Raw genomic sequence first — 24,645 nt, 5'->3', positions numbered from 1 at the left:
ACATTACTCTCTCCTTAAGATTTATAAAAGAGTCTGGTTTCACATTGAGCTTGAATTCCAGTAGATTTTTAATGACATTTAGTAAAGCTCTCTCCCAATAATTATGTTTTGAAGAAGGAAACTTAGGAGATAATAAATCATGTAAAAATCAGAAAAAAACATATTGCTTGGCTTTTACAAGGAAAAAGCAATGATGGATGGCCCACTAAAAAATGAGAACTAGATATTACTCTATGTGTATCTATAAGTTTTATGTTGAGTTTCTGGAGAAACCATTCCATTTTTCCTTCCAAAAATATTGAGATGTACATTATACAGACACACGCTAACCCACACAACTACTTATCATTAACTTAAAGACTAGAAATAAAAGGCATGGGAAGAAAATGCCTTTTGCCCAACTCTCTTTGGGGTATATAATAAAAGGTTTGGTTAGGCAGAGAGCACTCTGAAAAGCAAATGATGTGTGCTGTCTTACATTGCTGATCTGCAGAGCATTGATTTTGGATTGCAGCATCAGGGGAGTGTCAGCTGGCACGTTCACATTAGCCTTCTCTTTCTCCCAGGCATCTCGATACAATGGCTGGGAAAAATGAAAAACAATGGAATGGTCAATTAGTAAATAAGTCAATTACCACATAAACAAAATTATAAAGTCATAAAACATATGCTTGAATAAATGGATGATGAAGAAATTATAAGTGAATTTTATAATAAATTAAAACTAACACAAGTAAATTAAAATTTTAAAGTAAGATTAACAGGTAAACCTAATTTTATATTAAATAATTAGTAAAATGAAAAGTTCTTTTGGATGTTCTCCGATATAAATGTAGATTATACGTGGCATAAGCCACTGTACCTGGCCTCATTTGCACTTTTATTTAAGAGGTGCCAATAGTGACTTCAATGAGGACACATTTATGTGTGATACAACATAATTTAAAATGAGTCAGAAATACGGTAGTAAAATTATCCTTTTCCATTTACTCACATCTAATTATCTGATGGGTAAGTCCACGTTGCAGATAGCTCTGATAATCCCCACTGCTAAGCAGGACCTACCTGTTTTTGGTCCAAATAACTGCCATAATGTCTAATATTGAAGTTGTCCCTAGACTTCTCAACCTATTTCAAGCAATAAAGAAATGGCAATTTTGTGATTATAGTACTAAGTGGTGGGCCTGTATTATGGCCTGGATCTCCAAATGTGATCAAAGTGTGTATCAGGGTGTGTAGAACATGAGGATGCCCACCACATGTGCATTGACTAAACACTTATCAAAGCAAATGAAATACAGAGGCTGCTAAGAGACTGACTACACAAAGATCCATCTGGATACATGCAAACGTGTTTCAGATCCTGACGCTGACATGAAGAGTCTAAAGTTCACGTTTAAAATTCTTGATTGAGATTTCTTCCATTTGTCTGAAAACATCATCCACCTGGACTTACCTCACTGATCTGTACAGCATTGATCTTTGCCTGGATTACTTCCGGGGTGTCAACAATGCTGGTGAATTTGAGGGCCTCAGGCTTTATACGATACAACCTTTCATTCAAGAGATTCTGGGCATTCTTCACTCTCATCACTTCCACAGAACCCTCTGGCAACCATCCGATACCCTTCATCCATTCCAGGTCTGACTTGTACAAGTTCTACATGAAGGAGAGGAACACAGAGTGGGGAACAGTCAAAGTTGCCCATAAGAGTTTGATGCTTACAAACCACACACCACCTCTATTTAAATCACTTAGGTGGCTAATCTCATAAAACTCAAGGAACAACATTAAATGTTAATATTGGGTGTTATCTGTCTGGCACACATGGGAGAAGTTTAGAGTATCCTGCAGGAATTGGAACAGGGCTCACAAGTGGCACTTGGTGGAATGGCAGCCAGCAATGGCACATAACTTTGTATGCTTGGATTAGTTTCTACAGTCACCACTAGAAGTCTGCCTTATGTACCACTGGAAGTAACATCAGTAATAACATCAGTTGGATTTCAGGAGGTAAAGAACCTTAGATGTATGCATAATGAAAAAAAAAACAGACCTATATCTATATCCACCCTGTCCCCCATCTCTCTCTTTTTCTGTGTCAAGTAAACATGAAATCCAACATTACCTTATGCTTACATCTACTTCTGAAATATGTATATGATTATGCAAAGGTAATGGCTCAGAGCAGCTGCAACCGAAATTTTCTACCTAATTACATAGAATAAGAGACTGACTTTCATCTTGGTAAATAAGGTCTTGCTACCATAAGAAGGAGTCCTCCATGAGATAGAAAATGTCTGGGGAATATTCTGCTACCGTGAATTGTACAGAATATGTTAGTTTCTATTAAGATTACCATTTAAATTATGCCTCTGGGGAATGCACTGGGATTAAACACAAAAATACACATCTCCCTGGGGTCTGGTGATAATATACGCACATCGCTCTGCAGGTCGTAGGCTTTCTTGGCCTGGATCACATCGTTCTGATCTGGCAGACATGTCCACTGGTGCAGATAATTGTGATAATCAATGTCGCTAACCAGAATCTGGCATTTCTTGGCTTGAACAATTGACATCATGTCCAACGGTGTGTTGTGAATTCCTTTAGACTTCTCATAAGCTTTCTTATATTCTCTGTCACTCTGGATCTTGGCAGCATGTATAGCCCATACCGACTTGGGGTCATCTTGTAGGGTGCGGAAACCCACATGGTGGCCCAGTTGCTTACGGTAACCTTCTTTGTATTTGTACTAAAGTAGTAAGAAATCAGATAAAAGAGACATATGAAAATAACGTATTAAGAGGGGTTTTCTTTAAATAGTTTCAGAATGTTTTCATAGCCTTGGTATAAATGGGCTCAACATTGGCCATCATTATATATTTCAGTTCACTTTAAAGAAGTTAGATAATATGATTTTGGGTCATTTCAGACAGGACCTGAGTAAATCAGGAGGGAGATGGTATGGTGAACAAGAGTAATAATAACAATAGCTAACATTTACTAAGTAACTACTCTATGCCAGACACTATTATGACTACTTCTAATGTGTTGGGTAGATCCATATGAAACTACCATGTTTTTCAGTCAAAAATCATTGACTGGTGGCAATTATGATCACAGTTCATCCTCACAATGTCTCTATGAGGTAGATACTATTATTAACATACATTCCAGATGGGGAAAACAAGCCACAGGTGATAATCTCCAGCACCAAGTTTCCCTGACAAGTGCAACATTAGGTCAAATGATCTCCCAAGAGTACTGAAGGAGCCTCAGGTAGGGAAAGGTCATATGTGTGTGGTTTTGGAAACAGATAAGACAGATGCATGTTTCAAGGACGGAAAGCAAGGTTGTGGCTTGAATCAGAAGATAACGACAAAAGTTCTGCGGACAAGAGTTTCCACCTGATGAGTGTTTTAGGACTAGTGTAAGGTGATTTGTTCTTTCCTATGTTTGGACTACATAGGCAGGTTTGAACAAAGAGAGAGAAAACTGGGAATAAAACAGATAACATGGACCAGCTATGGTTATTAGAGGCAAAAATGAAGAATAAGAAGTAGGAAACAACTGGCTACATGATAAAAAGCAGAGAAGAACTCAGAGAAAGGGAACAAGGTGGCTTAAAGAGTTGGAGCTGGAGGCAGGGTGGGCTTGGTAGCATAATTATTCTATTTTTATTTTTATTTTTTTTGAGAAGCAGTTTCACTCTTGTTTCCCAGGCTGGAATGCAATGGCATGATCTCAGCTTACTGCAAACCTCCGCCTCCCGGGTTCAAGTGATTCTCCTGCCTCAGCCTCCTGAGTAGCTGGGATTACAGGCTCCCACCACCACGCCCAGCTAATTTTTTGTTTGTTTGTTTGTATTTTTAGTAGAGAGGAGGATTTACCATGTTGGCCAGGATGGTCTCGAACTCCTGACCTCAGGTGATCCACCCACCTCAGCCTACCAAAGTGCTGGGATTACAGGCATGAGCCACCATGCGCGACAGGTAGCATAATTATTTTGACCACTAGTAAGTTTTAAAATTAGAATTAAATGAGCTTCAAAAGATTACTGAGAGTATTCTACATAAGCCTCCAGTATAAAATCTTACATATAAATGTGATTTCAGTCTTCAGTCTTATATGAAACTATCATCTGTGATTTATATTTGTGGAGAATGTCAGAAATATTTTAGGGATAAAATGGCATTGTATTGGGTCCTGAATTTTCCCAGGAATTTAATACAGACTCCTCATGATGTTTTGTTTCTACTCTGTAACAGCATCAAAGTAAATTTACACATATACCTCATCTATGCTAAGTTTAATGCTTTCCATTCTATTTTAATATTTTCAAATAGAGAAAGCTTCCAGCACAGGATGAGATGCAATTCTATGCACACATTTTTTTTAAACACAAAATTCTTGAAAAATAGTCTCCCTGCTTGTTTTGTAGAGGAGAAAACCCACGAGAAAAGAGAAGGAAGCGGACCTCACTGGCAATTTCTCTGGAGGCTTTGGCGTGCTTGATTTCAATGGCATCTGCCCTTATGTCATAGCCTTTCTGCTTGGCCTCGTTCCAGTCTTTTTGGTAGAGTTTCTATAGAGGGAAAATATAGGTTTGTTTACAAGAATGGAAAAATAAGCAAATATACTCAGATTTGTCATAATATAAATCATAAAGAATAATGTAATGTAGTCAGTGTAAGAAAAAAGCATTCATTTCTGGGTTCTTTTGCTTGTTGGCTATTTCCTTTGTGGTGTACAGGACACCTCTGGTTAAAATTTTAAAGCTGAACATCAAACTCTATTAATGTTTGAATATTTGCATCCATCACAATATGGTATGATTTGAAAATATCCCACTACAAGTACATGGAACCTAAGGATCAATGGGGAAGCCAGAGAATCTTTATCAAGATATCAGGTAAGATCTGATAAGATTTTTCTCCCCCTAATTTTGCCCTTTGACTTTTCCGAAGTTTCTGCTAAAGGGTTGTGACATAGATATCATACATAGCCCGCCATTTAGATGTAATTAAAAATGGTCTTTTGTCTTTCTTATGGCCTTGAAATATCAAATGACAAAGTCCTGGATCAATAAAAAAACCTAAGATGATAACAGAGACTAAGAGTGAAGGAGGACACCAAAAGGATTCAGGTGTCCCAAATCCTGCAGTTTAGGCACCCAGCGATGTATCCAAGCTCACATTTAAAAGAGAGAAATTCCATTCATATTGCACTGGGACTGGTAGCTAAAGAGAAAATGTGTAGCACCAAAAGCCATAAACATTGCAAGGTAGGTAATTTGTCTCCTATAACACTCTCCATGAGCAGACAGATATTGCCCATAAAGGCTTTTACACTTCACGTTCGTGCCACTTACATTGCTGATTTGCAAGGCATTGATGTGGGCCTGCAGCATCTCCGGAGTATCAGAAGGAATGGTGATGTTGGCTTTATCTTTATTCCAGGCTTCTTGATACAGTTTCTGTGGAGAGAAGGGAAATAGGAAATCAATATCTGAAACATTAAGCCTTAGCTAATGTTTGACTAATAGTTAGCTAATGTAAGCCTTAGCTAACTACTCAATCTGGAAAAATGTTTTTACATATGTTTGTAACGGTTAATTTTATGTGTCAGCTTGGCTGGGGCACGGTACCCAGATATTTAGTCAAACATTATTTTAGGTGTTTCTGTGAAAGTATTGTTAAAATGAAGTTAACATTTAAATCAGTAGATTCCAAGTAAAGGAGACTACCCTTCATGATGTGGGTGAGCCTTATCTAATTAGTTGAAGACCTTGATAGAAAAGACAAACCTCCCCAGTAAAAAGGAATTCTGCCAGCAGATGGCCTTTGGGTTTGAATTGCAACACATCCCTCAGTCTCCAGCTGGCTGGCCTACCCTGCAGACTTTGGACTAGCCAGCCTGCATGATCTCAGGAGCCAATTTCTTAAAGTCTCTCTCTTCTGTGTGTGTGTACAAACACACACACACACACACACACACACACACACACACACCCTACTGGTTCTGTTTCTCTAGAGAATCTGGACTGATACAATGTTACATTATTATGTAGCATGACACTACATGTCTTAGTATTTCATATGAGGTCAACAAATATTTGTGTTCCTGAGCTGGCAGGGAGTGACATTTTCATTGCAGTGCTTCAAAGTGTGTATGTGTGGTAGAAGAAAGGCATGTTGGTGTTTGTCAGGGTTCTATTTTCAGTGTATCTTCACTAGTAAAGACATTTTTAGAGTTGCTCCTGTCACCAAAATTCTTTGAGGAAGTCCAGTCTACGGGCTCAGTTTGGGTGGTATCTTTGGAAAACAGAATCCAGAACCAGGAAAGCTTGATAGTAGGATGGTTCTTACCTCACTTATTTGCAGAGAATTGGCTTTTGCCAAGACAACTTCTGGAGTGTCGACAATGCTGGTGAATGACAAAGCTTCTGGACGTGTCCTATAGAGTCTTTCATTCACGAGGTCTTGAGCAACCTTTACTCTGTTCATTTCCACTGAGCCTTCTGGCATCCAGCCGATGCCACGCAGCCACTCCAGGTCTGCCTTATACACACTCTATAAAGAAGATGTCAGACAAAAATACCATTTCTGACCAACAAGGTGAAACCCCGTCTCTACTAAAAATACAAAAATTAGCCGGGCATGGTGGTGCATGCCTGTAACTCCAGCTACTTGGGAGGCTGAGGCAGGAGGATCACTTGAACCCAGGAGGCAGAGCTTGCAGTGAGCCGAGACCGTGCCATTGCACTCCAGCCTGGGTAACAAGAGCGAAACTCCGTCTCACAAACTAAAAAAAAAAAAAAAGGCAAATGTCAACGTTTAATGAAAAAATAGGCAAAGATTTTATGAGAAGCAAGCTGCAGGCCTTCAGCAGACAATCTCTGGGTACATGCAATGGCAAACCAAAAATAAAACATGAAAGTACATCATTGTGACACTGGAAATCCCTTTTGTGATCATAAGTTAAAGTCATGAGTATTAACATTTAAAAAAATGTTTTTGAAGGGATTGTTAAATATGCAATCTGGAGGCTGGAGATTGCACTCCAGCCTGGTCGACAAGAGAGAAACTCCATCTCGAAAAAAAAAAAAAACAGTTCAGGTGTTAGACATACTAATTCTTAGCTGAAAAATAAAGCACATGGGGTTGAAGGGATAAGTGCAGGAGATTGTACTTCCGGAAAAGTAAGACCTGAGATCTCACATGATTCAGGGTTTTTAATATTGATGACAGAAGTAATTTGTAAAAACATAATTATTTATACTAGCCATGAATAATAATATATAGTAATAAAGCTGAATTCCATGATATAATTATTTGATATTTCAAAAAAATTTATAATTGAAAATTTTTAAAGGAAAATTTTGCTGAATTAGATTCCATTTTAATCCTGTGATAATGGACCCAAGGAAATGCTATTTAGTGTTTTGGATATAGCATAATAGCAGCAATTATTTTAAAAACATTCAGATGATTTATATTTGTCTGAAAATATATTTGTTTGAAAAGTGCTGGGATTACAGGTATGAGCCACTGCACCCAGCCCTGTCATGTTTTTTCTTCTTCTTTATTCACCATTGTATCTTTAGTGCTTAGCACAATGCCTGGCACATGGTGTGTTTTGTAAGTATTTTTAAAAGGATGATTAAGAATTCGATCACTAGTTCCACAATTTTGGCCTCCAGAAACTGTCTTAAATCCACCACTTGGCAATGCATTTTAAGTGATGAACATGCCTTTCTGTAATGAACTAATTCATTATAAAAAAGTATCTCTGGAAGCTTAAGGGAACCAAGATCAGATAATTTTTAAGTTATCCATTCTATACAGGAAATAAATAACCTTCTGGAATCCATCATTTCTAAAAGTTTGAGGGGGCAGAAAATACGAGTAAATCTAAAAATGCCTTAGGTGAGTTAATGAAAGACCACATTGTGAAGAACGTCAAGTTAAAGGAAACAAGTGGTCTGGAGCGTGCTGCTAACTTTTCAAATTAAGTTTGAGGAAGATGGTCCTGCCCTTCTTTGATACATAGCTGAAGGACCATGGACATTCTTATGTTTAAGAAACTGCCCCAGCACTTTAGGAGGCCGAGGCAGGTGGATCACCTGAGGTCAGGGGTTTGAGACCAGCCTGGCCAACATGATGAAACCCTGCTTCTACTAAAAGATACAAAAGTCAACCGAGTGTGGTGGCATGTGCTTGTAATCCCAGCTACTTGGGAGGCTGAGGCAGGAGAATCGCTTGAACCCGGGAGGCAGAGGTTGCAGTGAGCTGAGATCACACCACTGCACTCCAGCCTGGGCGACAGGGAAAGGGAAGGAGGGAAGGAAGGAAGGAAGGAAGGAAGGAAGGAAGGAAGGAAGGAAGGGAGGGAGGGAGGGAGGGAGGGAAGGGAGGGCAAGCTGGGCGCGGTGGCTCACGTCTGTAATCCCAGAACTTTGGGAGGCTGAGACGGGTGGATCACCTGAGGTCAGGAGTTCAAGACCAGCCTGGCCAAGATGGCAAAACCCTGTCTCTACTGAAAATACAAAAATTAGCCGGGTGTGGTGCACATGCCTGTAATCCCAGCTACTTGGGAGGCTGATGCAGGAAAATCGCTTGAACCCAAGAGGCGGAGGTTGCAGTGAGCTGAGATTGCACCACTGCACTCCAGCCTGGGTGACAGAGCAAGAGTCTCCATCTCAAAAAAAAAAAAAAAAAAAAAAAAAGTAAGAAACTGCAAACACTATACACATTAACAAATCTATAGGAAAATTCTGGTAGCACCTTTAACAATGAAAACTTTCTGAAGAAACCTGGCTGTAGGTAGGCAATTAATAATTCTGACAAAATAATAATGAAGTGGAGTGCCTACGTACAGAGAGTTGTGTTTTCAGAGCACTGGAAGGAGCCATCAGGCAAAGCAATGGGGGGCCTGTTTCCTGGGGGACACACTTACGTCGCTCTGCAGGTCGTAGGCTTTCCTGGCTTGGATCACATCATTTTGGTCGGGAAAGCAAGACCAGTGGTGCAGGTAGTGGCGATAGTCCACATCACTTGCTAGTGCCTGACCTTCTTTGGCAGCGTTGATGGACACCATGTCCACGGGGATGGAGATCTTGGCTTTGTGGTCATTGTAGGCCTTTTTGTACAGCCTGTCATTCTGCATCTTCAACACATTTGCTGCCCAAACCAGTTTAGGGTCTTCCTTGGCACTGCGACATCCAATGTAATGGCCTTTCTGTTTCTCATAAGCAGTTTTGTACAGATACTGGTAGATGTGAACAGAAAATAGAAGAGTAATTTTTCCAACCCCACTTTTTCTAGAGAGCCTACTCAAAATAACTCCATCTCCCTTAGTTTACCTTTTTTTTGGTGGGGCGGGCAGCGGGGGTGGGGACTACTGTTTTTATTTAAATTCAAGCCATAAGTTTTAATACATTGGTTTGTCTTCTGTGTCTACATGCATGAAAACATTGAGAGCATCGCTTAGGCAAGAAGCGTGTTGCTGGATTATCTTCCAATATAGCCTGGTCACCTTCAGATGTTTTGTCAAACACAAGTACCAGTTGTACTTCTTATTACTTTAAATCAAATTAATTCTTTGTTGAAATATTTTTTTTCTTTTACTTTTCTTTTTTTTTTTTTTTGAGACAGAGCTTTGCTCTGCTCCCCAGGCTGGAGTACAGTGGCGCGATCTTGGGTCACTTGCAATCTCCACATACTCAGTTCAAGTGATTCTCCTGCCTCAGCCTCCCCAGTAGCTGGGATTACAGGCATCCGCCACCATTCCTGGCTAATATTTGTATTTTCAGTAGAGACAGGGTTTCACCATGTTGGCCAGGCTGGTCTCGAACTCCTGACCTCAAGTGATCCACCTGCCTTGGCCTCCCAAAGTGCTGGGATTACAGGCATGAGCCACCATGCCCGGCCTGAAATAATTTTTAATTATAAACTTATTTTAAAATTTTATTTAGAAATGTATAACCCTATCTACGTGGAAAAAAACCAGTATGTTTCTAGCACACGTTAAAACAACCATATAACTATTTTAAAAAATACTTGTGCATGTGCTACATAAAATTATTACAGGAACCACAGTAGTACACATGCCACACTTTCAGTAACAACGGAATTCTTTGTACTATGAAATTAAATCTTTAAGTACTTGTAAATTAACTGACATTGTGAAGATACTGAAAAGAAAATCATAATCTGTGCTTAAACGCAAGAGTTGCAGAACCAAACATAGATGCAAAAGGATCCCCAAATTGTAAGAGTGCTTCTTGAATTTAGGATTTACAAATATACTAACAACAGTGACCCAATTCCATTTAAATATAATTCAGAGGGCATTAAGTTAAACTCCCTCTGTTTCTACTAGTTAGTGTTTGTTCCGGTTGGGCAAAGAGGAGCTCTTACATCACTGGCAATATCCCTGGAAGCCTTGGCATGCTGGATCCCAATGGCATCTGCTCGCAGGTCATAACCAGTCATCTTGACATCTTCCCAAGCTTGCTGGTAGCGTTTCTGCAGAGAGTGCAATATCACAGTCAGTCTGAAGAGGGAGCTACTGAGTCAGCATTACTGATGTATTTAAAAATAGATATTAACAGTTACACTGAACATTACTCTCTCCTTAAGATTTATAAAAGAGTCTGGTTTCACATTGAGCTTGAATTCCAGTAGATTTTTAATGACATTTAGTAAAGCTCTCTCCCAATAATTATGTTTTGAAGAAGGAAACTTAGGAGATAATAAATCATGTAAAAATCAGAAAAAAACATATTGCTTGGCTTTTACAAGGAAAAAGCAATGATGGATGGCCCACTAAAAAATGAGAACTAGATATTACTCTATGTGTATCTATAAGTTTTATGTTGAGTTTCTGGAGAAACCATTCCATTTTTCCTTCCAAAAATATTGAGATGTACATTATACAGACACACGCTAACCCACACAACTACTTATCATTAACTTAAAGACTAGAAATAAAAGGCATGGGAAGAAAATGCCTTTTGCCCAACTCTCTTTGGGGTATATAATAAAAGGTTTGGTTAGGCAGAGAGCACTCTGAAAAGCAAATGATGTGTGCTGTCTTACATTGCTGATCTGCAGAGCATTGATTTTGGATTGCAGCATCAGGGGAGTGTCAGCTGGCACGTTCACATTAGCCTTCTCTTTCTCCCAGGCATTGCGATACAATGGCTGGGAAAAATGAAAAACAATGGAATGGTCAATTAGTAAATAAGTCAATTACCACATAAACAAAATTATAAAGTCATAAAACATATGCTTGAATAAATGGATGATGAAGAAATTATAAGTGAATTTTATAATAAATTAAAACTAACACAAGTAAATTAAAATTTTAAAGTAAGATTAACAGGTAAACCTAATTTTATATTAAATAATTAGTAAAATGAAAAGTTCTTTTGGATGTTCTCCGATATAAATGTAGATTATACGTGGCATAAGCCACTGTACCTGGCCTCATTTGCACTTTTATTTAAGAGGTGCCAATAGTGACTTCAATGAGGACACATTTATGTGTGATACAACATAATTTAAAATGAGTCAGAAATACGGTAGTAAAATTATCCTTTTCCATTTACTCACATCTAATTATCTGATGGGTAAGTCCACGTTGCAGATAGCTCTGATAATCCCCACTGCTAAGCAGGACCTACCTGTTTTTGGTCCAAATAACTGCCATAATGTCTAATATTGAAGTTGTCCCTAGACTTCTCAACCTATTTCAAGCAATAAAGAAATGGCAATTTTGTGATTATAGTACTAAGTGGTGGGCCTGTATTATGGCCTGGATCTCCAAATGTGATCAAAGTGTGTATCAGGGTGTGTAGAACATGAGGATGCCCACCACATGTGCATTGACCAAACACTTATCAAAGCAAATGAAATACAGAGGCTGCTAAGAGACTGACTACACAAAGATCCATCTGGATACATGCAAACGTGTTTCAGATCCTGACGCTGACATGAAGAGTCTAAAGTTCACGTTTAAAATTCTTGATTGAGATTTCTTCCATTTGTCTGAAAACATCATCCACCTGGACTTACCTCACTGATCTGTACAGCATTGATCTTTGCCTGGATTACTTCCGGGGTGTCAACAATGCTGGTGAATTTGAGGGCCTCAGGCTTTATACGATACAACCTTTCATTCAAGAGATTCTGGGCATTCTTCACTCTCATCACTTCCACAGAACCCTCTGGCAACCATCCGATACCCTTCATCCATTCCAGGTCTGACTTGTACAAGTTCTACATGAAGGAGAGGAACACAGAGTGGGGAACAGTCAAAGTTGCCCATAAGAGTTTGATGCTTACAAACCACACACCACCTCTATTTAAATCACTTAGGTGGCTAATCTCATAAAACTCAAGGAACAACATTAAATGTTAATATTGGGTGTTATCTGTCTGGCACACATGGGAGAAGTTTAGAGTATCCTGCAGGAATTGGAACAGGGCTCACAAGTGGCACTTGGTGGAATGGCAGCCAGCAATGGCACATAACTTTGTACGCTTGGATTAGTTTCTACAGTCACCACTAGAAGTCTGCCTTATGTACCACTGGAAGTAACATCAGTATTAACATCAGTTGGATTTCAGGAGGTAAAGAACCTTAGATGTATGCATAATGAGAAAAAAAAAAAACAGACCTATATCTATATCCACCCTGTCCCCCATCTCTCTCTTTTTCTGTGTCAAGTAAACATGAAATCCAACATTTCCTTATGCTTACATCTACTTCTGAAATATGCATATGATTAGGCAAAGGTAACGGCTCAGAGCAGCTGCAACTGAAATTTTCTACCTAATTGCATAGAATAAGAGACTGACTTTCATCTTGGTAAATAAGGTCTTGCTACCACAAGAAGGAGTCCTCCATAAGATAGAAAATGTCTGGGGAATATTCTGCTACCGTGAATTGTACAGAATATGTTAGTTTCTATTAAGATTACCATTTAAATTATGCCTCTGGGGAATGCACTGGGATTAAACACAAAAATACACATCTCCCTGGGGTCTGGTGATAATATACGCACATCGCTCTGCAGGTCGTAGGCTTTCTTGGCCTGGATCACATCGTTCTGATCTGGCAGACACGTCCACTGGTGCAGATAATTGCGATAATCAATGTCGCTGACCAGGACCTGGCATTTCTTGGCTTGAACAATTGACATCATGTCCAACGGTGTGTTGTGAATTCCTTTAGACTTCTCATAAGCTTTCTTATATTCTCTGTCACTCTGGATCTTGGCAGCATGTATAGCCCATACCGACTTGGGGTCATCTTGTAGGGTGCGGAAACCCATGTGGTGGCCCAGTTGCTTACGGTAACCTTCTTTGTATTTGTACTAAAGTAGTAAGAAATCAGATAAAAGAGACATATGAAAATAATGTATTAAGACGGGTTTTCTTTAAATAGTTTCAGAATGTTTTCATAGCCTTGGTATAAATTGGCTCAACATTGGCCATCATTACATATTTCAGTTCACTTTAAAGAAGTTAGATAATATGATTTTGGGTCATTTCAGACAGGACCTGAGTAAATCAGGAGGGAGATGGTATGGTGAACAAGAGTAAATAACAATAGCTGACATTTACTAAGTAACTACTCTATGCCAGACACTATTATGACTACTTCTAATGTGTTGGGTAGATCTATATGAAACTACCATGTTTTTCAGTCAAAAATCATTGACTGGTGGCAATTATGATCACAGTTCATCCTCACAATGTCTCTATGAGGTAGATACTATTATTAACATACATTCCAGATGGGGAAAACAAGCCACAGGTGATAATCTCCAGCACCAAGTTTCCCTGACAAGTGCAACATTAGGTCAAATGATCTCCCAAGAGTACTGAAGGAACCTCAGGTAGGGAGAGGTCATATGTGTGTGGTTTTGGAAACAGATAAGACAGATGCATGTTTCAAGGAAGGAAAGCAAGCTGTGGCTTGAATCAGAAGATAACAACAAAAGTTCTGTGGACAAGAGTTTCCATCTGATGAGTGTTTTAGGACTAGTGTAAGGTGATTTTCTGTTTCTTTCCTATGTTTGGACTACATAGGCAAGTTTGAACAAAGAGAGAGAAAACTGGGAATAAAACAGATAACATGGACCAGCTATGGTTATTAGAGGCAAAAATGAAGAATAAGGAGGAAACAACTGGCTACATGATAAAAAGCAGAGAAGAGCTCAGAGAAAGGGAACAAGGTGGCTTAAAGAGTTGGAGCTGGAGGCAGGGTGAGCTTGGTAGCATAATTATTCTATTTTTATTTTTGTTTTTTTTTGAGAAGCAGTTTCACTCTTGTTTCCCAGGCTGGAATGCAATGGCATGATCTCAGCTTACTACAAACCTCTGCCTCCCGGGTTCAAGCGATTCTCCTGCCTCAGCCTCCTGAGTAGCTGGGATTACAGGCTCCTGCCACCACGCCCAGCTAGTTTTTTGTTTGTTTGTTTGTTTGTATTTTTAGTAGAGAGGAGGTTTTACCATGTTGGCCAGGATGGTCTCGAACTCCTGACCTCAGGTGATCCACCCACCTCAGCCTACCAAAGTGCTGGGATTACAGGCATGAGCCACCATGCGCGACAGGTAGCATAATTATTTTGACCACTAGTAAGTTTTAAAATTAGAATTAAATGAGCTTCAAAAGATTACTGAGAGTATTCTACATAAGCCTCCAGTATAAAATCTTACATATAAACGTGATTTTAGTCTTAAGTCTTATATGAAACTATCATCTGTGATTTATATTTGTGGAGAATGTCAGAAATATTTTAGGGATAAAATGGCATTGTATTGGGTCCTGAATTTTCCCAGGAATTTAATACAGACTCCTCATGATGTTTTGTTTCTACTCTGTAACAGCATCAAAGTAAATTTACACATATACCTCATCTATGCTAAGTTTAATGCTTTCCATTCCATTTTAATATTTTCAAATAGAGAAAGCTTCCAGCACAGGATGAGATGCAATTCTATGCACACATTTTTTTTAAACACAAAATTCTTGAAAAATAGTCTCCCTGCTTGTTTTGTAGAGGAGAAAACCCACGAGAAAAGAGAAGGAAGCGGACCTCACTGGCAATTTCTCTGGAGGCTTTGGCGTGCTTGATTTCAATGGCATCTGCCCTTATGTCATAGCCTTTCTGCTTGGCCTCGTTCCAGTCTTTTTGGTAGAGTTTCTATAGAGGGAAAATATAGGTTTGTTTACAAGAATGGAAAAATAAGCAAATATACTCAGATTTGTCATAATATAAATCATAAAGAATAATGTAATGTAGTCAGTGTAAGAAAAAAGCATTCATTTCTGGGTTCTTTTGCTTGTTGGCTATTTCCTTTGTGGTGTACAGGACACCTCTGGTTAAAATTTTAAAGCTGAACATCAAACTCTATTAATGTTTGAATATTTGCATCCATCACAATATGGTATGATTTGAAAATATCCCACTACAAGTACATGGAACCTAAGGATCAATGGGGAAGCCAGAGAATCTTTATCAAGATATCAGGTAAGATCTGATAAGATTTTTCTCCCCCTAATTTTGCCCTTTGACTTTTCCGAAGTTTCTGCTAAAGGGTTGTGACATAGATATCATACATAGCCCGCCATTTAGATGTAATTAAAAATGGTCTTTTGTCTTTCTTATGGCCTTGAAATATCAAATGACAAAGTCCTGGATCAATAAAAAAACCTAAGATGATAACAGAGACTAAGAGTGAAGGAGGACACCAAAAGGATTCAGGTGTCCCAAATCCTGCAGTTTAGGCACCCAGCGATGTATCCAAGCTCACATTTAAAAGAGAGAAATTCCATTCATATTGCACTGGGACTGGTAGCTAAAGAGAAAATGTGTAGCACCAAAAGCCATAAACATTGCAAGGTAGGTAATTTGTCTCCTATAACACTCTCCATGAGCAGACAGATATTGCCCATAAAGGCTTTTACACTTCACGTTCGTGCCACTTACATTGCTGATTTGCAAGGCATTGATGTGGGCCTGCAGCATCTCCGGAGTATCAGAAGGAATGGTGATGTTGGCTTTATCTTTATTCCAGGCTTCTTGATACAGTTTCTGTGGAGAGAAGGGAAATAGGAAATCAATATCTGAAACATTAAGCCTTAGCTAATGTTTGACTAATAGTTAGCTAATGTAAGCCTTAGCTAACTACTCAATCTGGAAAAATGTTTTTACATATGTTTGTAACGGTTAATTTTATGTGTCAGCTTGGCTGGGGCACGGTACCCAGATATTTAGTCAAACATTATTTTAGGTGTTTCTGTGAAAGTATTGTTAAAATGAAGTTAACATTTAAATCAGTAGATTCCAAGTAAAGGAGACTACCCTTCATGATGTGGGTGAGCCTTATCTAATTAGTTGAAGACCTTGATAGAAAAGACAAACCTCCCCAGTAAAAAGGAATTCTGCCAGCAGATGGCCTTTGGGTTTGAATTGCAACACATCCCTCAGTCTCCAGCCGGCTGGCCTACCCAGCAGACTTTGGACTAGCCAGCCTGCATGATCTCAGGAGCCAATTTCTTAAAGTCTCTCTCTTCTGTGTGTGTGTACAAACACACACACACACACACACACCCTACTGGTTCTGTTTCTCTAGAGAATCTGGACTAATACAATGTTACATTATTATGTAGCATGACACTACATGTCTTAGTATTTCATATGAGGTCAACAAATATTTTGTGTTCCTGAGTTGGCAGGGAGTGACATTTTCATTGCAGTGCTTCAAAGTGTGTATGTGTGGTAGAAGAAAGGCATGTTGGTGTTTGTCAGGGTTCTATTTTCAGTGTATCTTCACTAGTAAAGACATTTTTAGAGTTGCTCCTGTCACCAAAATTCTTTGAGGAAGTCCAGTCTACGGGCTCAGTTTGGGTGGTATCTTTGGAAAACAGAATCCAGAACCAGGAAAGCTTGATAGTAGGATGGTTCTTACCTCACTTATTTGCAGAGAATTGGCTTTTGCCAAGACAACTTCTGGAGTGTCGACAATGCTGGTGAATGACAAAGCTTCTGGACGTGTCCTATAGAGTCTTTCATTCACGAGGTCTTGAGCAACCTTTACTCTGTTCATTTCCACTGAGCCTTCTGGCATCCAGCCGATGCCACGCAGCCACTCCAGGTCTGCCTTATACACACTCTATAAAGAGGATGTCAGACAAAAATACCATTTCTGACCAACAAGGTGAAACCCCATCTCTACTAAAAATACAAAAATTAGCCAAGCATGTTGGCGCATGCCTGTAATCCCAGCTACTTGGGAGGCTAAGGCAGGAGAATAGCTTCAACCCGGGAGGCAGAGCTTGCAGTGAGCCGAGACGGTGCCATTGCACTCCAGCCTGGGCAAGAATAGCGAAACTCTGTCTCAAACAAAAAAAAAGGGCAAATGTCAACATTTCATGAAAAAATAGGCAAAGATTGTATGAGAAGCAAAGTGCAGGCCTTCAGCACTGAAACTCTGGGTACATGCAATGGCAAAGCAAAAATAAAACATGAAAGTACATCATTGTGACACTGGAAATCCCTTTTGTGATCATAAGTTAAAGTCGTGAGTGCTAACATTTAAAAAAAAATTTTTTAAGGGATGGAGTGCAATTGGAGATTGCATTCCAGCCTGGGCAACAAGAGTGAAACTCCGTCTCAAAAAAAAAGAAAAAAGAAAAAACATTTCAAGTGTTAGACATACCAATCCTTAGCTGAAAAATAAAGCACATGAAGTTGAAGGGATAAGTGCAGGAGATTGTACTTCCAGAAAAGTAAGACCTGAGATCTCACATGATTCAGGGTTTTTAATATTGATGAGAGAAGTAATTTGTAAAAACATAATTATTTATGCTAGCCATGAATAATAATATATAGTAATAAAGCTGAATTCCATAATATAATTATTTGATATTTCAAAAAATTTTATAGTTGAAAATCTTTAAAGGAAAATTTTCCTGAATTGGATTCCATTTTAATCCTGTGATAATGGACCCAAGGAAATGCAATTTAGTGTTTTGGATCTAGCATAATAGCAGCAATTATTTTAAAAACATTCAGATGATTTATATTTGTCTGCAATATGTTTTCATTGCCAGAAGTTACAAATGACATGGAAAAAAGTCTGGAATCTAGGCTGGGGAATAAAGGACATGACCTCACTAGGGCTCATCTCTATTTTTGCTTCCCACAACATAACTACTGAAGATGGATTTTATATTAAACAATGTGAATGGTACCCCCCAGCCCCACCCCCAGGTTTGTGCAGTGCACAGCCCAGGGGGCTGTCCTCAGAGGCACTGACTGGGCAATGAACAAATCTACGTCTTCCCCTTCCGCCTTTCCCAAAATTCATGTTACGTACATCACTCTGCAGGTCATAGGCCTTCTTTGCTTGGATAATGTCGTTTTGATCAGGCATGCATGTCCATTCATGCAGGTAATTGCGATAATCAATGTCAGTGACCAAAGTCTGACATTTCTTGGCCAGCAAGATGCTTAACATGTCCACTGGGCTAGAGAACTTGGTTTTCCACTTTTGGAATTCCTTCTTGTACTCCCTTTCACTTTGAATTTTTCCTGCATGTATGGCACACATAATCTTGGGATCATCTTCAATGCTCTGGGCTCCAATGTGGTGGCCTTTCTGTTTCTCATAGGCTTCCTTGTATTTGTACTAAAATGCCAGAAATACAGGTGGAGACATCCGGTTTTAAAACCATGCTCATGCTGACAATTACAGACAACATGAAATGGACAAGAATTTTATATTACAAACATTTTGGCATCTCTGAACTATTATATTTAAAAGCAATGTTTTATACTGTTATAAAAATAACTGTAATGTAATCATGTATCTTCATTGGTGAAAGCATTCCCTGCAGCAACTCTAACTATAATGCCAAAATATATTTTTATTCTCTGTAACAACAAAGGGAACAGTCTTGGGAGGTAGGAAATAGGACGGGAAGGTACATGTGGAAATAACTATAGAGTGTGGTTCACCAGCCACCCTCTGGGTTGTTCAGCACGGTGGATACCACAGAGAGTTAGATGGAAGGTACTCACGTCACTGGCGATGTCCCTGGAGGCCTTGGCACTTTTGATGGAAATAGCATCTGCTCTCAGATCATAGTCCTTCATCTTTGATTCATCCCATCCCTTGGTGTAAAGTTTCTAGGGAAGGGATAATAGACAACAGAAAATAAGAGTGTTTGAGGAAGGTAATAGGCCAATTCCAGAAAGGAAATTGTTACGGTGGAAAAAGCATTTTAATTACTCTTAGGTTTAAGCAACAGTCAGGAAATCTCTTACTTGGCTGATGTTGGCAGAATTACTCTTGGCCAGCAGGATTTCTGGGGTATCTGGCATCACGTGGATGGAGGTTTTGTCAGCATCCCAAGCTTCTGTGTATAAATGCTACAGGGCAGGGCGGCGTGGGGCGTGGGGAGAGGGAGGGAGTATAAGACCTTCTGTTAAAGCCAATAACATCATTACAGTTGTTAGCAAATTTAACTCACATTTAACTATAAAATAGCTCCTTCTAATGCTTTTGGGAGATGAGGGAAGCAAAAGAGTCATGGGGAAAGTAAAACATAGCAATATTTAAATAGCTGTACAATGGTTTCATAATTAATATGAAGCAATATAATCGTTGCTATTAGTAATTCTTTTCATCCAGTGAATCACAAGCTTATTCAGATATCCAAAGATGGATCTCAGTTATGGAACTATGAGACAGTAGAAATCCCTAGACTTCAGAGTCAATCCCAAGTGCAAACCCAACTCTACTATTTCCAAGCTGTGTGATCTTGAGAAAGGTACGTAACTCCTCACATTCCTCATTTCTGAGAGGGGGATAATCATTCTTTTTTATTATTTTTTGAAGATGATCCATCACATATATAAAATGCCCATCATAGCAGATACTCAACGATTTTTTGGTGATTCCTATTGCTGTTGTCATTGTGGTTGCTGTTGATGGATATGGTATAAAAGAGTTTCTAGAGTTGTATACCCCAGACTCTGGAGTTTGCTGTCTGAAGCCACTTTCATATTTGTACTGAGTACTCAATTGTACTAGCCTAATGATTGGAAGCCTTCCAGGCAGGTGTGGGAGAATTCAAGTTCAAGTCAGTCTAAAATATGCATATTAAGGGCTGACTCATTGGATAAAAATAGATTGATAAAATTTTAGATGAAACAAATGATCATCTATCTTGTGTAATAAAACTGAAAGCAGAAATAGCAGCTAGCTTTCAAAAGTGGATTTCCATAACCTAATGTGGAGGAGCAACCTGAGCAACCAATTTGAATGTATACCAGCATTTCTATGAAACACTATGTGTATCCCAGCCCTCAGAATGAAGTGTAAATGGCTTATATTCCTTACCAGATGGCTAAAGACACGTAAGTGGCCTGAATCTGCTCTGCCTAGGAGAATGTGTGAGGAAGGGTAATGCAATTGTGATATCTCCAGGTCACTGCTCAGAAGGGTGAGTGCATCACTCCAGGGAAATCATTCCAGGCTCTGTTCCCACATGCACACAAGAATTAGGGGGCAGGGTGAGAAGAGCACACGGGGTCACCTTGAATTCAAGCAGATGTTCTGTTAAAGGCCTGCATGAGAATCAGGCCTATGACACCTCCTTTCTCAGGGAACCCTTAGGGAATTTCCTAGTTTATGAGCCAAATCTGTGGAAGGTATGATTCTGGCAACAGGAAACAGCTGGAGACTCACCTTGCTCATTGTCAGGGCATTATTCTTTGCGAGGACAATTTCCGGAGTGTCTGTAATGCATGTGAATTTGAGCTGGTCTGCAGGCTGGCGATACTTCCTGTCACTCAGGATTTCTCCAGCTCTCTTCACCTTCTCAACCTCTACAGAGCCAATGGGAACCCATCCTATGCCTCTCAGCCACTCAAGATCAGATTTGTAAATAGCCTGAAAATGAAATAATGCCAAATATCTATAGATGTCACCTAAACAGCCTGGTGCCTGATCCTGATTTAACATACACAGATAATGTATAAGTCTGAATCTTATTTGTGTAAACTTCTGGGAAGACCTACAGGATTGCTTTACTTTGGTTTAGAATGGCTAGTTAAATGCCTGGCTCCTGAAGGTAGCCAATATTTACTGTTTTAAAGACTCATAAAAATCTCTTTAATGCTATTCATTTTCAGTGATACAAAACCACCTTAAGGAAATTACTGCCTGCCTCCTGAAACAAAGTGTTTATTCTCTGATTTGATGGTCCCTACCTCCTCTTATGGAAACTGTACTGGGTTAGTATACAGTTGGCTCCTATGTTGTTAGGCAGTGGCCTTCACAGCTCTTCTTGGTATATAGAGAAGAAATGAGCATTACTGGTTGATCACGTTGCATTAATGTGTTTTTTGGGGGATAAAAAAAGACATCTTTTTTTGTATGCTTCTATGTACATGCTTCCAAGTCAAAGAGTACATCTCTTTTTACTCATATTTATTTTATCCCCCATCCTCTTTCTTGTCTTCGAATTCAAGTAAACAAATACATTTTTTCTTTCATTTTCTTCTTTGAATATAAACAATGGGTCGAAGGAAAATTTTTCTTGTAAGGAAGGGTAACGATTCTTTTTGTTTTTATGGCTTTCAGGGAATCTCTCTTTTTTTAACTGTCACTGCTTTTATCATTCTTCCAAAAGTGCTTGATTTAACCAGAGCTTGATTAAAACAAGGAGCTTCGATATCAATGAGGTAATATTTGAGTCTCCAAAGGACTCTATTGGCCAACAACAAAAGTGTCTAACATATTTCTAGGGAGCAATTGTTTTCAAGTTTTTTTAGGAAATTTGTCTTCATATGTATAATTCATTTTTAAACTTCCATTCAAAAGTTACAATAGATACTTCCTATAAGTTAAATAGACACAAAATTATAATGCAATTGATTCATTTGGAAAATTAGGTTGTTTAGAACAGGAATTCTTAACCTGGCATCGGTGAACTTGGATAGAAAAAATATGTAACATCCTCATTTTCATTAACCTCTAACTGAAATACAGCATTTCATCCATTATAAGTATAAGCAATATATTACAGTAGTATTGACACTACACCTGACTTTGTCAGCTATAGAAATCTCAAATCTTTTTATGTCCTATTATAGTTTGACACAGTTTGGCTCTGCATCTTCATCCAGATCTCATGTTGAATTGTAATCCTCAATGTTGGAGGAGGGGCCTGGTGGGAGGTGATTGGACTTCCCCCTTGCTGTTCTCATGATAGTGAGTGAATTCTCATGAGATCTGGGTGCTTAAAAGTGTGTAGCACTTCCCCCTTTGCTTTCTCTCTCCTGTTCCACCATGTGAAGATGTGCCTGCTTCCCCTTCACCTTCTACCATGATTTTAAGTTTCCTGAGGCCTTCCCAGCCATGCTCTGGTACAGCCCATGGAAATGCAAGTCAATTAAACCTCTTTTCTTCATAAATTACCCAGTCTCAGGTAGTTCTTTATAGCACTGTGAGAACAGACTAATACAGAGTTGTTGCTGATGTCTTTTTTTTTTTTTTTTGAGACGGAGTCTTGCTCTTTCACCCAGGCTGGAGTGCAGTGGCGCAATCTCGGCTCACTGCAGGCTCCGCCCCCCGGGGTTCACGCCATTCTCCTGCCTCAGCCTCCCGCGTAGCTGGGACTACAGGCACCTGCCACCTCGCCCGGCTAATTTTTTGTATTTTTAGTAGAGACGGGGTTTCACCGTGTTAGCCAGGATGGTCTCGATCTCCTGACCTTGTGATCCGCCCGCCTCGGCCTCCCAAAGTGCTGGGATTACAGGCGTGAGCCACCGCGCCCGGCCGCTGATGTCTTAAAGTATTTATGCTCATCGCTTCTTTGGAATTAGTTATTACAGTCACCACTAGAACTTTCTACTTAATGTGTTAATGAAAAGCACATTACAGGTTTGGTTTAATACTTTGATAATGATATTTCAATATGATTGGTTTCTTTTGAAACTAAATACATATTTTATTTTGTGCATTTCAGAACATTATCGTAAAGAGGTGTCTGTAGGTTTCACCAGACTGTGGAAAGATTCCATGGCACAAAAGAGTTAGAATGCTTTTCTAAACCATTATTGAAGAATATTAGAGCCACTCACATCACTCTGCAGGTCATAGGCCTTCCGAGCCTGAATGACGTCATTCTGATCAGGCAGGCAGGTCCATTCATGCAGGGGATGCTTGTAGTCTATGTCGCTTACAAGGATCTGACACTTCTTGGCCAGCACCACCCCCAGCATGTCCACTGGGCTGCTGAACTTGGTCTTCCACTTCTCAAACTCCTTCTTGTACTCCCTGTCACTCTGGATCTTGGCCGCATGGATGGACCACATCATCTTCGGGTCATCCTTAATGTTCCGGGCCCCAATGTGGTGGCCAAGCTGTTTGCGGTAGCCTTCCTTGTACTTGTACTAATAAATAGAGATATGAGTATAATGACAAGAACATCTTATATAATCATGTTTCATAGGTTCACTTTCACATTGTTTCTCTTTCTTTTCCCCAACACTATCATGAAGGAGAAAAGTGAGTATCATCAACCCTATTTTTAAAAGTAAAAACCTGAACCTAGCAGGGGTTTAGTGATTTGCACAGACACCACAAGCAGGTGGCAGCATGAGCCTAGAATGAAGAGCTTCTCATTCCTAATATTTTTCCTCCTCATTATATCACACTGCTTAGTTTACATTTGATTCCTTAACAAGTAGAGGTAAATATATTGTACAATCTGACGGAGCATAACAATCAGATGGAAAATAACTATATTTTCCCAAAACTGTTTGATATTAAGAATATTTTAGAATAGTTCCCTTATTAGAACTTATAATAGACTTCTCAGTCAAGGATATGTGTTACATTTAGATAGAGTTTATGTGTCACCAGGAAATGGCTCTCTTGTTAGCCTGTCAACATCACTGAACTTTCACTATGAGTCAGTTTATCTACCTTTAAGATTCAAGAATAACACATTATGGTCCATTTTACCATGAGACGATTATGGTGTGGGCTTCTCCAGCTTAACAGCAAGAAAAGTTTTGATGATGGGGTGTGTGTCCTTAACCTTGGCAAAATAAACTTCTAAATTGAGTGAGATCTCTTTCAGATACTTTTTAGTTTACAGAAGAAATGAAGCATATGTCTAAGGCATGAGGCCCTTCCAGAAGAAGGAAAGTCTGGATTTGAGTCCTAAGGAGGCTTGTTACAGAATGAGGACGCTGGCCACCCTTAGGAGGTGTTTCGCATGTGAAGAAAAGGAGTAGAGAAGAGGCAAGCAGGTGCTGAGAAAAAGCTCTGCTTACTTTGGCACTTGTTCTTGTGTCCAGTGAGGGACATCTCACCAATTAGGAGTTACAAAGGACAAAACAAATCCCTAAGACGTATCCATCTAGTTTTCTTTTAATGCAAGAATAAATAGAAGTAGTAAGGAAGAGTTTACATGTATATTGGCTGTTTCTCACATACTATTTAAAGGGAATACATTAATCCTTTTAATTTCACAAACATCTAGGTCAACTGCTGTGCAATTATTTATTTATTTATTTTTGAAGAGGGAGTGTTCAATTTCTG

The 24,645-nt window shown here is 39.2% G+C and overlaps 1 protein-coding gene and 2 long non-coding RNA genes across 11 annotated transcripts in view; 2 read left to right on the top strand and 1 right to left on the bottom strand.

Moving 5' to 3' along the window:
- The window catches only part of NEB (nebulin), a 264,687-nt gene that overhangs the window by 94,550 nt on the left and 145,492 nt on the right, over positions 1 to 24,645 (bottom strand). For all 7 annotated transcript variants that reach the window (XM_055292138.2, XM_063646033.1, XM_063646034.1 and 4 more), the window contains exons 76-94: positions 23,178 to 23,489; positions 20,779 to 20,982; positions 19,353 to 19,457; positions 19,107 to 19,214; positions 18,403 to 18,714; positions 16,993 to 17,196; positions 16,011 to 16,115; positions 15,117 to 15,224; positions 13,077 to 13,388; positions 12,085 to 12,288; positions 11,107 to 11,211; positions 10,426 to 10,533; positions 8,963 to 9,274; positions 6,373 to 6,576; positions 5,376 to 5,480; positions 4,482 to 4,589; positions 2,445 to 2,756; positions 1,457 to 1,660; positions 479 to 583 (exon numbers count right to left, since the gene is read on the bottom strand). In XM_055292138.2, coding sequence (XP_055148113.1) covers positions 479 to 583; positions 1,457 to 1,660; positions 2,445 to 2,756; positions 4,482 to 4,589; positions 5,376 to 5,480; positions 6,373 to 6,576; positions 8,963 to 9,274; positions 10,426 to 10,533; positions 11,107 to 11,211; positions 12,085 to 12,288; positions 13,077 to 13,388; positions 15,117 to 15,224; positions 16,011 to 16,115; positions 16,993 to 17,196; positions 18,403 to 18,714; positions 19,107 to 19,214; positions 19,353 to 19,457; positions 20,779 to 20,982; positions 23,178 to 23,489 — 3,537 coding nt within the window. The remainder of the gene's footprint in view (positions 1 to 478; positions 584 to 1,456; positions 1,661 to 2,444; positions 2,757 to 4,481; positions 4,590 to 5,375; positions 5,481 to 6,372; positions 6,577 to 8,962; positions 9,275 to 10,425; positions 10,534 to 11,106; positions 11,212 to 12,084; positions 12,289 to 13,076; positions 13,389 to 15,116; positions 15,225 to 16,010; positions 16,116 to 16,992; positions 17,197 to 18,402; positions 18,715 to 19,106; positions 19,215 to 19,352; positions 19,458 to 20,778; positions 20,983 to 23,177; positions 23,490 to 24,645) is intronic.
- Positions 3,175 to 24,645, top strand: part of LOC129489489 (uncharacterized) — a 69,620-nt gene continuing 48,149 nt past the window's right edge. The window contains exons 1-2 of one of the 3 annotated variants that reach the window (XR_008660001.2): positions 13,804 to 13,913; positions 15,393 to 15,551. This is a non-coding gene — a long non-coding RNA (uncharacterized lncRNA). Of the gene's footprint in view, positions 3,284 to 13,803; positions 13,914 to 14,000; positions 14,064 to 15,392; positions 15,552 to 24,645 lie in introns of those variants that run through there. The other 2 variants (XR_008660000.2, XR_010122488.1) reach the window with 2 other exon arrangements.
- LOC134737499 (uncharacterized) lies at positions 15,633 to 24,445 on the top strand. Its single transcript, XR_010122489.1, has 4 exons — positions 15,633 to 15,923; positions 19,720 to 19,858; positions 21,225 to 21,326; positions 24,182 to 24,445. It is a non-coding gene; the product is annotated as an uncharacterized lncRNA (long non-coding RNA).

Source organism: Symphalangus syndactylus, chromosome 9, assembly GCF_028878055.3.
Source record: "Symphalangus syndactylus isolate Jambi chromosome 9, NHGRI_mSymSyn1-v2.1_pri, whole genome shotgun sequence".
NCBI lineage: Eukaryota > Metazoa > Chordata > Mammalia > Primates > Hylobatidae > Symphalangus > Symphalangus syndactylus.
This window is presented reverse-complemented; position numbering and strand designations above follow the sequence as displayed.